At 40.7% G+C, this 16,333-nt stretch overlaps 1 protein-coding gene across 1 annotated transcript in view; it reads right to left on the bottom strand.

The window, feature by feature from the left end:
- The window catches only part of NBAS (NBAS subunit of NRZ tethering complex), a 264,240-nt gene that overhangs the window by 166,058 nt on the left and 81,849 nt on the right, over positions 1 to 16,333 (bottom strand). Inside the window, exons 22-23 of the mRNA XM_054569493.1 lie at positions 4,186 to 4,269; positions 437 to 590 (exon numbers count right to left, since the gene is read on the bottom strand). Of these exons, the coding sequence (XP_054425468.1) occupies positions 437 to 590; positions 4,186 to 4,269 (238 nt within the window). The remainder of the gene's footprint in view (positions 1 to 436; positions 591 to 4,185; positions 4,270 to 16,333) is intronic.

Genomic DNA, 16,333 nt, shown 5'->3' with positions numbered 1-16,333 from the left:
GGGCACCTCAGAAAGGGCCTGGGCTCAAGGGATCATTTGAACAGAGCCTGAAACAGGGGTCCTGAAAAGCCACCTCACAATTCGCTGCATCACTGCAATGTGACAAGGGGCTAATCAAGCATTTCGAGGTTGACATGATCTTTAATTAATGTGGTATTAAACCTATTAATAATACGTCACCAATAGCACGTATCATATTTTGTAGCTTACATTTTGAAGACAGATTTTGAACTTTTCTTGTATTTGTTCTTTAATAAATAAAAAGAAAGCACAAAAACTTTGTAGACAGGATGAATAAACAAAAGAAGTAGCAAATATTCACTCATTCCTCGCAGGCTGCACACATGACACTGGCAGCCGCTACACACACTGAACCCTCGGGCCCCAAAGCAGCACTGCTGGCATCTCTGAGCAGCAGCTGTCACTGTCCCCTCACCTGTCGAGAAAAATGCTCTATCTCCTCTGCTCTGTTCTGATACCAGTCCATGACTTTCTCTACAGCAAGCTGGGTGGTCTTGTATCTCAGTAACTCGGGCTGCGCAGCGTACAGGAATTCACTTTCGTCCTGGAGGCTCGGCTCAACCACCACTCTGTGAAGCATGAAAAGGACAATTAAGAACTGGCTGGAATGCTGGGGAAGAGTGCAGTTTGCAGGGGGTGGGAGGTCTCGGTTCTAAGATAGGAAATGGGTGTGTGTGCATGTGTCCATGTGTTTCCTACAGGTATGTGCACGCTTGTGCAATAAATGGGACACTTTGGGAATGCTTAATTTATTCTCCTATTCGTTTTCCCAATTTAAAAAATGAGAATGGACAATATATCAAAACAACTATGCTATAAATCAATCAAATAATATTAGCGAAATGAATACCACCCTGGGATGCTTTTCTAAAATGCACGCGGCACGGCGCTTGCCACAGGCCTACTAGATAAGACTACCTGTGAAGGCCAGCCAGGCCTGGTTTTGCAAAAACACCCCCAGGGGATTTCAATGCAAGTATAAATGAAGAAACCCTTGTTTTTGATGTTCATAAAAATGAGAGGAAATATGCCTTATTTATGTTGATAATGTACTTTTAGTAGGTGTCAGCAACATAGTACCACACTGGCATTTGTAACATACGGAACGACTCTACACCACTCGCCATCGGAAGTGAAAAAGAAACATCTAGAAGAATGTGCACTGAAATAACATCAGAGAGATCATAAATAATGAGTTTTTATGAGGATGATCCTGGCCTTCCATGGTTAAGGACTGAAAAAGAAAAACACACTAACTTAAACTGAGATATTTCAGAGAGACGCGTGGAAAAGCACGTGTTCCGTTTGGGGCACCGTCCCCCTAAAAGGACGAGCTGGCAGGAGACGGCGGGGCCGGCAGCGCTGCTGCCGGAGGGCATCGGGCTCCGGGGTCAGAACTGTGGCCGGAGCCCCGTTCCCGCACCCCGAGCTGTGGGCTTTGACGGGATCAGTAAGTGAAAAGGAGCCTAAGACTTGTTTTATTCATAGAAAAAATGGGAATAATACTATGCAAGAGTATTCAAAATAATACTAAGTACACAGAGAACACTGGCTGGCCCAGAGCAGATGCCTACTTTTCATTTATAAGCACTACCTTTATTGGAATGATTAGTAGCTGTAATATATGACCAGACACAAAGCCCATAAACACTTGGGCATTTGATCCGCCTGCCTCAGGCAATCTCTTACGCTTATAATCGGCAGTCCTTGACTTACCTGTCTCACAGCTGCCTTCAACATTCTCCCTGAAAGTTCCCTTGAGAGCTTCCCCACCGCAGCAGGGAAAAACCCCACAGGCAACTGGGAGTGCCTTTGATGGCATTTCCAGGCCTTCCCTCCCTCTGGCACTACCCGAGAGATCGGCCACCTTCTCCTTCTGAAGCATGCTTTTCTTCCAGCCCAGTGCGCTACACTGCCTGACGCCTCTGACCTTCGGCAGCTCCTGTTCAGCCGCCTGGGCTGGGAGACCCTCCCCTAGCACACCACCTAACAGCCGCTCTCGCACACCTTAGTCCTGCTGTCTCCTCGGCCCACACTCTCTCTGGGCCCCACTCTGACTACAAGATACAAATCAGCACAGACATCACAACGACTGCCCTATTTTTACCCCTAACATGGACTTCACTCAGAGGCTCCAAACTCTTCCATCTGCTCTGCAGATGTTTCACGGGCCCTTCCAGTGCCTCAAGATCAAAGTCAAGTCCATGCTAACTTCAGGGGACACACCGCTGGCGGTTTCGACAAGGAAACCCAATGTGCCATCCCCCAGCCTACCTTTAAGGCTTACAATCTACTGTAGTCGTCCTGGCGCGCCACCTGGCTCTGGCTCTGCAGCCCTCGACAGTGAGTCTGATTCGCAGGCCCCAAAGCGGGCCTCGCCCTGAGCCCCTCCTGCGGCTGGAACGCTCCCTGCTCCCGCTGGCCAGCCTCCCCTCCCCAAGCAGAGTCCGCCGTCCTTCCCACCTCAGCTTTCACAGTGCGCCCCAAGGAGCTCTCCGCAGCCCCCACCTGCACAGGCATCCCTGTCCCAGGCTCCCGGGCCGGGCGGCCTCCCCTCCGCAGCACTCAGGACACTGGAGACCCGGCAGCAGCCTCCTTCCCCTGGGCAACCCCCTGCTGGAGTCCAGGGCTGCGCCAGGCTTTCTCCCTTCAGTGAGCATGAATCTAGCAGAGCACAGACGCTCGTGAAATAACGAAGCACAAGAGATGGCCTGTCCTACTGAAATTCTGTATCGTCTTCACAGGCATCTTTCCTCCGTCAAATTTGTCCTGGCTTTTCACGTTGATAGTCTTGGGAGTTCCAGCACAGCAAGTGTGACTCGCGTTTCAGCTCGCGGTGCTCAGCCTGAGGTGAAACGCTCTCATGCCTTCTCTGCCTGCTAGCAGGCTAAGCGGCACCAGCTAAGGACAGCTGGGAAGCACCAAGTGACCGGGGCAGAGCCCTGCCAGGCTGCGCTGTCCAAAAGCCCATCCCGCGCTGAGAGAACTGTGGGCAACGGCATCACCGCTCCCTTCACCACAACCACATCCACCGCATCAACCTCCCACCATTTTCGAGTCATCTATCCCTTTAAACTCTCATCACAATTGCTAAATAAAGGCTTCTATTAAATGTGGCTCATAAATACCATGCGTGAAGCTCCACTTTCTCCTGAAACTCCCCAGAAATGGCGCTAAAATATTTTCAAAGGGGAGTCGGGGGTAGGAGGGGGGCTGCAAACACTCAAGGAAGAACAGGGTACACAGAGTGAAAATAAATTAAACTATTATTTTGTATTCTAGGATGTTCACAGATAATAGCCGGAATTTAAAAATCCAAAAATAGCTCTACAATTATGTTATTCAGAGATATGGAGTAAATGCCAAAATAATCATCTGAAAGAACTGAAAGTAGTTGCTTCTGGTGAGCAGAATATAAAGGAAGGGGAACAAAAGACTACAGGTTTTGGTTTTTGCTTTTTTGAAAACAAGCTTTGTTTTCATAAAAACAAGTTTTTTAAACAGAGTTTCAACACTCAGTATATAAATTCTCACTAAGTGCCCAGATGTTCACCCCAATCCTCCACCCCCACACTAGGCTATGCCCAATGTCGAGGAATCTGGAGGTTCTCTGGCTCAACTCATGAGTCCAAAAAATAACCCTCTGACCTCACATCGGGAAGATATGCAAGGGGAGTTGGCGAAGGAGTATTGACTTTAAGGACCGGGAGACAAGAGGATTCAAAAGCCCCTGACAAGGCCTGTCAGCCCCGCATCCCAGCCCCGCCCCGTCCCGCAGAACCAGATGCCCCCACACTCCAAGGCTTTCCAAGGCGAAACCGTATAAACATGAGACTGGACCAGGAACAACACTGCATGCATAGCATAATAACAACTATGAAAAATGTCTGTATATGTCAAAGACCGAAAGCAAATACCTCAAAAGAGTTATTGTATAAGGGTCATTTTTAGAATAATTCCTTTGTAGTATTTAATATTTTTCCCATTAAAACTATTTTAACTTAACTGAGTCAAGGTTTTTTTAAAAAAAACTTCACTCAAACTATTTAAATCAAGACCCCCCCCCATCAAGAAAGGGGTCCCACAGCACACCCCACCTTCACAGAGCCCTCTCCCCGCCCGTCCGCCAGTGAAAGGAAGCTCCCCGTGCCGGCTCACTCCTACCTGCACGCAGCCTCCTCGCACCAGTCTCTATCTCGGTGTTTACGCTCATGCCAAGGAACGATCATCAAGGAATCGCCGTCATAGCTTAAATTACAAAACAAAAACAAAGAACACATAAGCATTTAAAATACACACCATCTCAGTGACTGGCTATACAAGGAACACGTAGCAACAGAGCTCTATAACCGTAAATCTGCAAGATTCCTGTTTATGGTACGTCAAGCAGTATTTAATATGTAAATGGGAAACATCAAACTGCAGGTGGCTCTTCTACCATAAAATGGTTCAAAAAGAAAAGGAGAATTTAAAAAAATTTGGCAAGGAACTAAAGAGTGGTGGTACGGGTATGTGTTCATTCACAACGCTAAAACATTTATCAAGAGCCTACATTTTATTTTCTTAATACCAACATAAATGGTCCCTTGCCCTCAAAAAGTTTACAATCTAATGTCCCATGATTATACAGGAAGTAACCACTAGCTACATGTTCATGTAGAAAGAACTTCAAATGTGGCTACTGAAACTAAGAAAGGGAACTTTAATTTTTTTTTAATTAATTTTAATTCATTTAAATAGCCACTTGTGACTAATGGCTACCATATTGGAAAGCATAGACACAGAGTACAGAAAACAGCAGAAGCAGAGAAAAATATCACTGAAAAATAACAAGAGAATCTAAAAGAGACAAAGGCCTGATTGGATAAATGAAGAATAAACTAAAAAGGGGAAGTGAGGTAAAAACAGCACGGTAATACCGCAGCGTAAGAACCACGTGTAAGGGAAACAGGGATACGTCAGTCTTTTCATATACTATGCAGCCTTTGTCAAGTGACTTTCTTTCTTTTCCTCAGGAGGGTGGCAGGGGTTGTGACCTTTTTTTGTTTTTTTTGGCACATGACTTTCTAAAGTGAAGCACTTCAAACATTATCTCTAAGGTCCCTTTTAGCTCTCACAACTCAAGAATCTATGAAAACAACTGAAACCTTCTGAATTAAGAATAAAGACAAAAATTTTCAGAGCAAACTTCAATTGCATTGCTTTTATAATTCAAGAAAACATTCTCACATTTCTGAGTATCAAAAGTAACATTTTCCTAAAATTTACCATACGCCCCAGAGAAAGAACTGCACTTTTGTGTATTATTAGGCTAGTTTTGTACTGTCTCCTCCTACCGGGTTATAAATCACACCTTGCACAGGACACAGTTCATGAATGTTTGAAAATTATGTGGAAGAAGAGGTTGGTCCTATGTGAAAGGTAAGAGGGGGCCCCCCCGGAGGTGGGAAGGGAGAGGGGGAAGCCAGGAGGGGCCGTGCTGGACAGCAGCCTCGGCAGCATTACTGCTGGGGCGCATCTTCCGAGGTCAAAGCTCCCCATTAGACGTGCACAAGAAGAAAGTTATCACATGATACTTTAAAAACACAGCGGTTTACCCGCTTTTTAGCTAGCATGGAGTACCTAGCTAACTGTGTACCAGAGAAACACGTTTGAAGGCATTTGAGTTCAGATTTTTTAATTTCTGAATCACACATATGATTCTTTAGAATGAATGCCACAATCATACAACTTCATTTGTCACCAAGTGAAAAACTATTTTATTGTCTTCCCTGTCAATATCTAGAATTTTATCCCAGACCACTGAAATGAAAATTTAAAAAGAACATTTGGACGACAATGTTCACTCTTCCAACATCAGAATCAATTATAGCAATAAATTGAGGAGCTGGAAAAACAATAAACCTAGCAAACTATCACTGCCTTTTCTAATTAACATAGATACAGTCCCATAAGCTACACAAAAAGTATTCTAAAAGAATTTTAGAAAACAGTGTCACCGGTTGAGATTTGTATATTTGATACAAAGTACCTATTAGATACAGGGGTTATTACTAAAATGATTAGTAATGCCATGGGATCCTCCGCAAAATAATATTTATCTCTAATATTTATCTCATATTCACAGACTAGAAAGTTGTAAAACTTTGTTAAACTTCACTGAACAGAAGGGGTAAGAAAACAAACCTATTTTTATCAGAACACGTATTGAAGACAAGTTCTGCTCAGAGGCCCTCTCCAAAAGGCAGGCCTGAAGAGTCCTGGGTTAACATAAAGTGTTTTTGCTCAGTTTCACTTTCAAGGCATGCACAGTTTAATGTCTTTAAATGTACTGATCACCACTGACAGTAATACTAGAAGTGTATCAGTGATGATCAGCAACAATAATAATCTTTAACCTTTACTGATCTCTTACTGTGGACCAGACAGGATAAAATGCTCTTAACATATAACCTCATTTAGTCCTACTAAGCTAATGTGGTAGAGGATATTACCTTCCCATATTATGATGAGAGAACCTGAGGCCTAGGGTTAACTTGCCCCTCCTTCTAAAGGGAGCAGATGACAGAGCTAAGGTTTAAAACACGAGTGGACAGCCAGAATCCAAAGCTTGCACTTCTAGCTAGCACACACTCCTGCCTCTAGAAAGGGCATGCGAGGGTAAGGCGAGTCCCAAACACAAACTCAGCCTCCTGTCCAGCACCCCTCTGCTTCATACACAAGAGCCACCAGGTTAGATCTGTGAGGAGCAGAGAGAAGGCAACTTCTGCCTTCCCAAAATTTAATACCAACAACCCAGTAAGGACTATTTACATACATACTTAAAGGATACGTTTACACTAAGATATAAAACTAATCTCAATACCACGAGATTGGTTACTAGTCCAATGAAACTTTTACCAAACACAGCTTGACCCTCAGTTTGATCATCAACGGTTATGAAAAAACAAAAAACCTTTCTGCTGCTTCAATTTTTTACAGGCTATTTCTATAAAGCAAATTATTCTAAAAGCAGCTTCAGGAGCTTAAAATGCTTGCTATAAAAACACCACATGTGCTTTGTCATGCTGCAAATGACAGCAGTTAAGAAACAAACAGGACCTTGTCCCCAGCCAGGACATAAAATTCCTCCAGGGCAGAATTTTTGTTTGTTTCACCTGTTGCCACATCCTCAGCACCCAAAAGAGTACCTGGCATTTATTTAGCAGGCTCTAAAATAATATGCATCAACTGAGTTAATTAAATGACAGTATGACAAAAAAATTTTTTCAGTGATGAGTATCACAAACATTCAAAATTGGAATAGAGCAATGACAGGGGACAGTTTTTTACATTTAAAAAAACATACATTCAAGGAAGTACATTTAGGTGAAATGTGTAGATCTGAGAGAATGAGAACAAGAATGCTTTCCTAATTCAAAGTATTCAACTGATGGAACGGCAAGCTATACTAGTGATGGGATAAATTCTAGATAGCTGTGCCTGCTGTGCAGATATACTTCAGGGCAGGGGGGGCACTTCAGAATACATGTATATTTCCCCAAATCTCACCACATCTTACGTTTCAAAATAATTGGTTAGTTCTTTCATTACCTTCTTAAAAAACACCCAAATTTTAGCTACATATTCTTTCATAAGGAAAGCAGAATGATAGAATGCTTCATAAAATTCAGAGGAAAACTTTCTCATTCATTCTGTTCACAACAAAAATATTAGTCATGTACATTAATCACTTGATGGATAAGGTGAAATTGTGCTTCAAAAAAACCCCTAGAAAACATATTGTTTCCCTCTAAAGAACTGTAGAAAGTTTGGTTAGCAGCAAAACTTACACTTTGGATCTAAAATTCTATAAACACAGAACAACATTTAGATATTTTAGTTCACCTTTTTTCCTATTGTTTCCACTTTGTTTGGGAAGTCTTAAAATTTAAATACATCATCCCCATTAAAAGAAGAAAGTACACGGCAAAACTAAATTATCTCTTTATAAAATAATGACTGCTTTTGCTTAATTTTAGGATTCTTTATATTAGATCCTTGTTCATTGTTTTATTCCAAATAATAAACTTTGCTGGTTTCATTTGAAGGTAACATTTATCTGTCAGCGGGAAAGGAATGAATAAGTTGTTATGTTCAACCATTCTTTCACCAATTATTTCTCACACTAATTGTTTTATTCCAAAGAAATTTTTATCAAGAATAAACTAACAAAAGTTCTTTTATTCATGTTCTGTGACTTGGAAACAAAAGGCTAAATAGAGCATTGCTGCTAAACGGCCACCTTTCAGGCATTGGTTTTCAGATGTGGAGTTCTATTTATTCCTATTATCAGATTAGAAGAAAATGTCCTGGTAAATGAAGGACAAAATATAATAATTTGGGCCTATACTGTTGTTATCATCACCGAACAAGTCATGCTCAATGGGAAACCAATGAAAAAGCTGGTTATCGCTCAGAAAGCCAAGATGGAAAAAAAGATCTGAAGGCATCATTCAAGAATTCTCTTCTGGACCACAGGAATTCAATTTCATTAATAAACATCTTAGAAAATGGAGCACAGACTAATAACCAGCATTCTCGGACGTTAGCGAAGTGCAGAGGCGTGAGCGTGAAAACGCCTCCTCCTCCCAGCACGGGGCCCCGCCGCTCCGCGCTCACGGAGCAGCGCGCGTACTGTGATAGCACCTGCCCCAAACGAAGGCGCGATAAGCAAGTACTTTCTTGAATTCTAATCCCTCATAATTAAGAGTGTGTTTTTAGAAGTCTAACCTCTATATTACAGCTATGACTCTACACTTGATCAAGTGATTCAGGTGGCCTGTGCTTCAATTTCCTCATTAGTTATATAGGGATAATAATAGATTTAACCTCATGTGGATTTGGGGAGGATTGAATTAGTACACACAAAGCCTTTAGAATAGTACCTTTGGTATATATTAAGTGTTAAACCATCATACAAAGCATCATTATTAACACCAACAAGAAGGTGCTCATGGGCTGTAAAACACTGGGTTACCCAAAAAATTTGATTTTTTCCACACAATCGCTCTAGTAGTGCTTAGCTGTCTCTAAATGCATTCAAAACAATTTTGTTAGACTGAATTGTGACAACTGTCATATCAGTGTGTATTTTTTAAAAAACTTATCAAAATTGGTAAAATTTTGTGCAGCCATTTTAATATTGAAGATGGAAGAAAATACCATTTTTGGCACATTATGCTTTATTATTTCAAAAAATATAAAAACGCAACTGAAATGCAAAAAAAAATGATTTATGCAGTGTGTGAAGGAGGTGCTGTGACTGATCAAACATGTCAAAAGTGGTTTGCAAAGTTCCTTGGTACTACTGACATTTTGACCAATAATTCTTTATTGTGGACTGTGTCTTATGCGTTGGAACATGTTTAGCAGCACCCTTGGCTTCTCCCCACTAGAAGCCAATAGTGGGATACAGCCGATACAGTAAAAATATCCAAATCAATAGTTATTGGTGAAAATGAAAAATGTGTCCTATATTTTACAGAAAAAAACATACGGACTTTTTGGCCAACCCAATACAAAAAGCATGGGACTGGCTGACATTGCCAAATCTACTTTATGATAACTAGTAACACCATTTTAATAATCATATCAATGATTATATTTACAAATACCCAACAGCTGCAATAAACTCCACAGACGCCATCCTGAGTACATGGCACCTGTCCAATGCAATAAACAGTAATAAGAAAATGTGATGTGGGGAAAAAAATGTGATGATCTGATGATCTGATTCATGAAGTAAGATAAGTAACAATTTCCGCAAGGCAAGAACTCTCTCCCAAATGCTTAAAACCAAGTTTCAAAATGTATTTTCAACCAAGAGAAAAGGATAATTTGAGTAGTTCTGAAAACTAGTCTGGAAAATCATTAAGGCTTAAGGGGCAGCCACAAACTCCAATGGAAAGCCATCTAATTTTTCAGACAAGGAAGTTAAATGCTGAGAAAGGCCACTCTTCACGAAGGTGTTTAATGTCCACAAGGGGCGACGGGTGAAGAGAGACATCAATGGTGTGAAAATGGCCCCTTCTGTCACCACCACCGCCACCTGCCCCTTGAACACATGATCCTCATTTTGAAGAGGAGACACTGAAGGTTGTCAGAACAACAGAGAATGTCTACGTGCTTGCTACAAGGAGAGTGATGAGGGGAAATCAAAGACATCCTCAAATCCAGTTTCAGTGTCCTATACTTTAACAGTGAAAAGCTGAAACAAACGACCTAAAAAAGCAACGTCCCCCAAACAAAACATTTATGTAGTAATTTTTACTCTCAACATTTGGTGTTATACACATAATATTTATAAATGCCTATTTTTATTTTATTTATTTTTGTGATTTTAACATTTATAATGCTGCACCTTTGGAAAACATGGGCTCAAGTTAAAATTGATGGATTACAACTTTTGTTTATAATAATTAAACTACAGACGCAGCATTGCCATTATTTCATCCAGTGGGAGACAGTACATAGTAAATGGGATGGTACTCAAAGATCTGGGGTCCTGGAGTCCCCCAGGGTTGACGAGGACTATCCTCATACTGGGGATGCATGTCCACAACCACCAAAAGAGAAGAAAGTAATATGAGAAATATCTGGTCAATTTCACTCCCTGTTCTCTGCTACTCAGACTGACACAGAACTAGTAGAGAGAACGAGGTCCTTTTTCCTACGACCTAAAGACAACCAGAACCTGACAAATCTCCTTTGGACTATCAATTAAAGCAGAAAGAGCTCCCGGGACACAGATAGAAGTATGTTAACATCTGCATTTATCAACTACAAAAGTAATGAAATGTACCAAAATGTTTGTGAATTATACCAATGAGCATTATAAACCCCAACCCTATATAGGTTGTAGTGCTAATGGGTTTGAACAAAAGCATCAGAGAGAAAAAGAATATTCTTATCTCCCTTTTATTCATATTGCCAAATAAAACAGCACAAGTAATGTCTACGCAGGCCCCAGCCACAGGAAGACTGACTGCCTCATTGTCACCCTTCCAAATCCCTGTATTTTCCTACTTCTAGGTTTGTGTTGAACCTGCACTTCACACACTAGTGTAAAGCGATCTAACTGGGCCCAGCCCATGGCTGACACTTGTAAAGTGCTGATTACATGTGAGCACAAATATAAAGTTCTAAGCAATCGCATACATACACGCTCAGTCCTGAGAGATAATCAATGTTATCTTTCCCATTTTACAACAGAGGAGACAGGCACAGAAGTATTTAGTGACTTGTCCAAAGTCATACAACCAAAAAGGTGCAGCAGGGATTTGAACCCAGCTATCTGGTTCCAGAGCCCTTGGTCTCAGACACTGATATCCTATATGAATCCTACCTTTTCCAGCCCAAATGACTGCTCCTCACAGATGTTTCTGTGACCATTCTAGGCCAGAACGCCTTCTTCCTGTTCTGAATCCTCACTGCTTGTAACTGGATAAGTCATCTGGCATTTATTCCTATTTAACCTTACGATAATATACAGGTGGTTTATCTGTTTGATGTTTTCCAGGATTTCTTACCTACTATTTTGTTAAGTTCCTAGTAAATAATTTGCCTCACCACAAAAAGTAAGTATTCCTTTCTAGTAAATACTGACTACGTCCATGACAACTCCCAACAGTGTTATAAGCACAGCAATAATAAATAAATAATTTTAACTAAGTTTACATAAATACATTATTTCATTTAATCCCCAAACACCCCGTAAGTTACATTTACAATTATAAGTTTGCAGGTAAGTAAACTACATGAGCTTCAAACCCATCATTGACCTCCTGAATGGATGCTTTCAAGATCAGTAGGAACAGATCCACTGACATTCTCTTCATTCTAAACTCGGCGCGCTCAAAACAAACAACAAGAAAACTCTTAAGAACTAGAAAGATACGAGTTAACCAAGACAAAACTTCATCTGAACAGTAAATGAAAACTATAAAATCTCAGGCACCTGCTGTTAGGAAGCGCCGTCCCAGATGAGAAGCCGAAGCATCAGTCACAAGGGAGGGAGAGTCCCTGTTGTAACTCTGTATCGTGCTCATTCCTCCGTCTCTTGCAAGATGCTTAATGCACTTGGCACTAAAAGATGCCTGCGACAGGCCATCCACACCAAACTGCTGCTGCTGCAGCCGCACGCCGTACGGCCACCACCACCGCCGGACACTGACCACCAATCATATGCTAGGAGCTGCGCCGGATGACGTAGCCCTTACGTTCCTCTGTCCTCACACCACCAGTACAGAGTACAGTGTCCCATTTCACACTTAAACCCAAGTTCTGAGAAGCTAAGTAACTTCCCAAAGTAACACAGGTAGGAGCGAGAGGACCAAGACATGCACCGCGTTTCTGATGAAGCCCTCCGCTCTTCCCAGCCTAAGGGCACTCCTGCGCATCCGACACACGACAGCACCACGCCGTGGCCCCAACATTCAGATGTGTCACGGATTTCATCCCCGCAGGTGGTGTATACAGTATGAAAATTTTTAGGATTCAAAAATGGGCACACACTGAGGTCAAAACATTTCTTAAAATAATGCATATGCTTTGTCTACAAAGTATAAATTTGATTCTTAATATGATTTTACTTATTACAAATACAATATTTAAACATGCTTGCCCATATCAGAAATTGGGAAAAGTGTCTCACGGGGTTATTTATATGTTAATTAAGTGTAGTGTGATAAAGAGATTCACTGCTCTTTACAGACAAGTATTTACATATTAATGAAACCTTGACTGGAAAAGGCATTGTGTGATCAAAAAGAATTATAGGGACTATTTCCCCGAGGTAGTTCAACCATTCAGAAGATGTTATAATCTTCCTAAAAATCACATGTTCTGAAATTATTGGTCAAGGTATTTAAATTTTGGAAGAAAATGAATAATGGAACAAAAATCTCATCTCTATGAAAAAAGTACCATGTGGTATTCACTAGGTAGTGCTGAATCTAACAACATTTTTAGGGGAATAAAAATCAGAAACTTTAAGCTGTATTAAGCCATATTAAAACATTTGACAATTGTTACACACTAAAATAATGTAATAAAGTTATCTTAAAATAATTCCTTAATTCAGAACATATTTCACTAATGCCTCTCAAAATTTTTTGCTTTCAAAGCAGGTTAATAATCCTTTTTCTGCTTCTCTCATTAACATGCTATGAAAATTATATGTGAAACATAAAATTTGTTTGTAAATTTTTTAAAAAATGTTTCGTACTCAGTCATGAAACGTTCGTTGAATAACGGAGGAAATGGGCCCTGGCTGGGCAGCGGGGCTGCTGGGAGTGTGTCCCCCACCCCCACCCCCGCCCGCACCGAGGGCTGCGGCTCTCCCCCGACCCGCGAGTGCAGAAGGCAGCCAGCCACGGTCTCTCTCTCTCTCTCAAAATGATAAGCAGCAAAACAAAACCACATACTCCAGTGAGGATGAAAATAATTTTAAGTAAAAAAAGAGAAAATGAATTAATGAGCACAACTTCATATCCCTAGTACTTTTCAGTACATAACAAATGTCAGTATCAACGCACTTTCCAAGGCCCCTATAAATTACCCTGAAATAATTGTGTTTCTCTCTTCTTCTCAGCTGAAGAAATGGCCCTAAATCCATTTTGTTGCTTTAAATAAACAGAAAGACAAGAACTAATGGGGTCAAGCTCTAACATGCCCAAGTGCCCAGAGACATGCAAGCCAGTCGCCCGCTGCCAGCCCAGGCCCTGAGCGGGGCGGCAGCGGCTGGGAGGCCTCTCTTCCCTGACCCAAACACCAGGTGACGCCCGGACTCAGAAACCGCAGACAAGTCCCATTCTGCAAAGGACTCTCTGCATTCCTCCCTGTTAACAGTCATTGCGAAGGCCAGATACTTATTCCAAGAGTAAAATACAAACCAATTTATTGTTCTTTGCTCAGAGCAGTTCAGAAATAAACTACACATATGGGAATTGAATTTTGATTAGGTAACTAATCAACTTTTCCATTTTAAAGGGAAAAGAAACATTTTTGTTTCCTGTGAGAACCAGAAAGGGCATGCAGTGCCCCATAACATTTCATGATGAAGGCTGCAGCTGCAGCGGTATTTCATTACAACAACAGAATTATGGTGAAAATAGAATGCCCAATAAAAACAGCTCTTTAAAAATTTCAGGGAAGAGAAATCTTTATGAACAGGACTTGATGACGTAAAAACACGAGTGAAAAAGAGATCTGTATCATTTATCGGAAAGCGTCTGCACTAATTCACTTCCAAATAACAAATTAATCAGGAACACCTTTTGGACTCTATGTTCCAGGGGTGTCAAACCTTTTGGCATCTATGAGCCACAGTGGAAGAAGAGTTGTCTTGGGCCACACATTAAACACAAAAACACTAACAAAAACTGATGAGCAAGGAAAAGGTTTTAAGTAAATTTTCAATTTTGTGTTGTGTTGCATTCATAGCCATCCTGGGCCGCATGCGGCCCACAGGCCATGGGGTGGACTCCCCTGTAACAACATGATATAGGTGAGGATTAAGCAGGTAGAACAACTTCATGCTAATTATTACTCAGATGACTCTTACCCATTCAAAATTCCAAACATCAGAAGCATACCCAACCTTCAAGACTTAGATCAAACCTTACTTCTTAGTGATTCACTTTCATTGTAACAAGAAGTAATCTCTCCCACCTCTAACCCTACCTATACCCCTCCTATGACACATTTTAATTATGGTCATTATATCTATACATAACCTCTCGGATCTTCCCTATAGATTCTAATGTATCTGTGGACAGGGACCGCATCTGACTCATTCTGTATCCATCTATTTCAGGTAATATAATGCACATAATCATTTCTTAAGTTTTGATTAAAATAACACAAAATTTCCTATGACTCATTCACCTTCTATAAAGTGTTATTTCAAGAAAATAAGCTCATATAAAGCAATTTAGAAATGCTTTAATTTTTAAATCAGTTTCACTGTACTCATGACTAGTTATAAATTTCACTAAAAAGAAGCTGAAATTCAAAAATCAACACCTGTTCTGCCAGAAACATTAATATATTTCTCATGGGAGAAACATTTCCACAATATCCTTAAAACCATGAAACTAAGGCAACGATAACTAGTTCTGGTACAGAACTTCTGTTGCCTTTCAAAGAAAAAAAATAAAAAACATCAACCAAACAATAATCTACCTTCTGATTTAAAAGCTGCCTAGGGTCAAACTTGACTTCAATGAAAAAAGCAGTTCAAATTATTTCATCTCTGAAAATAAAACACAAACTAATGTAAAATATCAAAATATAGCCAACTTGAAACTGAAAATGGTAAAAAGTAAACACCTACCTACCTTTCAGTTGTCATGGGATCGCCTTAAAAATAATTTTTTTTTTAATTTTTGATTTTAGAGAGAGGGGAAGGAAGGGAGAAAGAGAGGGAAGGAAACATCGACATGAGAGAGAAACTTCAGTTGTTTGCTTTCCGTAGGTGCCCTGACTGGGGACCGAACTTGCAACCCAGGCACCTGCCCTGACCAGAAACCGAACTGGCAACCTTTAGTGGGACAGCATTCAACCAACTAAGCGACACTAGCTGGGACTAACGGTAACTTCTTTATTAGTGATTTAAGTTATAAGGTAAATCAATTTCACCTAAATCAAATTTATCCTGGGAATTTTAATAAAAGGCATACTGATGTTTTGCTTTTGTGACAAATTTTATGCTGCTGTAATAAGAAAAAAGACTCCAAGTTGGGCTACTCAAATCCATGACTGAAAAAATCAGGTACTGAAAGAGATACCACAAGTTCTCTTCCGTTTCGACACCCAATTTATCATCAAAAGATGAAGAAGAGGTTCCCCGTAGCGAGTCAGGCATTAATGATAATATAACCTCCCCATCTTGAACTAGTATTTACCTGCATCCTTTACTTCAGTTAAGAAATACTTTTGCTGCAAATACAGAAGCACGACCCACAGGTAGAAGCCACTCTAAATCTTACTTAATAATAAATGTTAACTTCACTAAAAGTGTATCATGTCTTGAGAGCATTAAGAAATAAGCCAGTCACAAAAAGGGATACACTGTATAGTCAAGTTCACAGAGGCAGGAAAGTAGAAGGGTGGGCGTCAGGGGCTGGGGTGGAAGAAAAGGGGAGTTAGTGTTTAATGGGGACAGGGTTTGTTTCACAAGATAAAAAGAGCTCTGAAAGTTGGTTGCACAACAATGTGAATGTATTTGTACAATGATGATAGTTAATATGGGTCCATTTTATGCTATGTG

The sequence above is a fragment of the Pteronotus mesoamericanus genome, unplaced genomic scaffold (assembly GCF_021234165.1).
Source record: "Pteronotus mesoamericanus isolate MK-2021 breed Mesoamerican mustached bat unplaced genomic scaffold, CSHL_Meso_final contig_101, whole genome shotgun sequence".
NCBI lineage: Eukaryota > Metazoa > Chordata > Mammalia > Chiroptera > Mormoopidae > Pteronotus > Pteronotus mesoamericanus.
The sequence above is the reverse complement of the archived record's forward strand: the minus strand, read 5'-3'. Positions and strand labels throughout refer to the sequence as shown.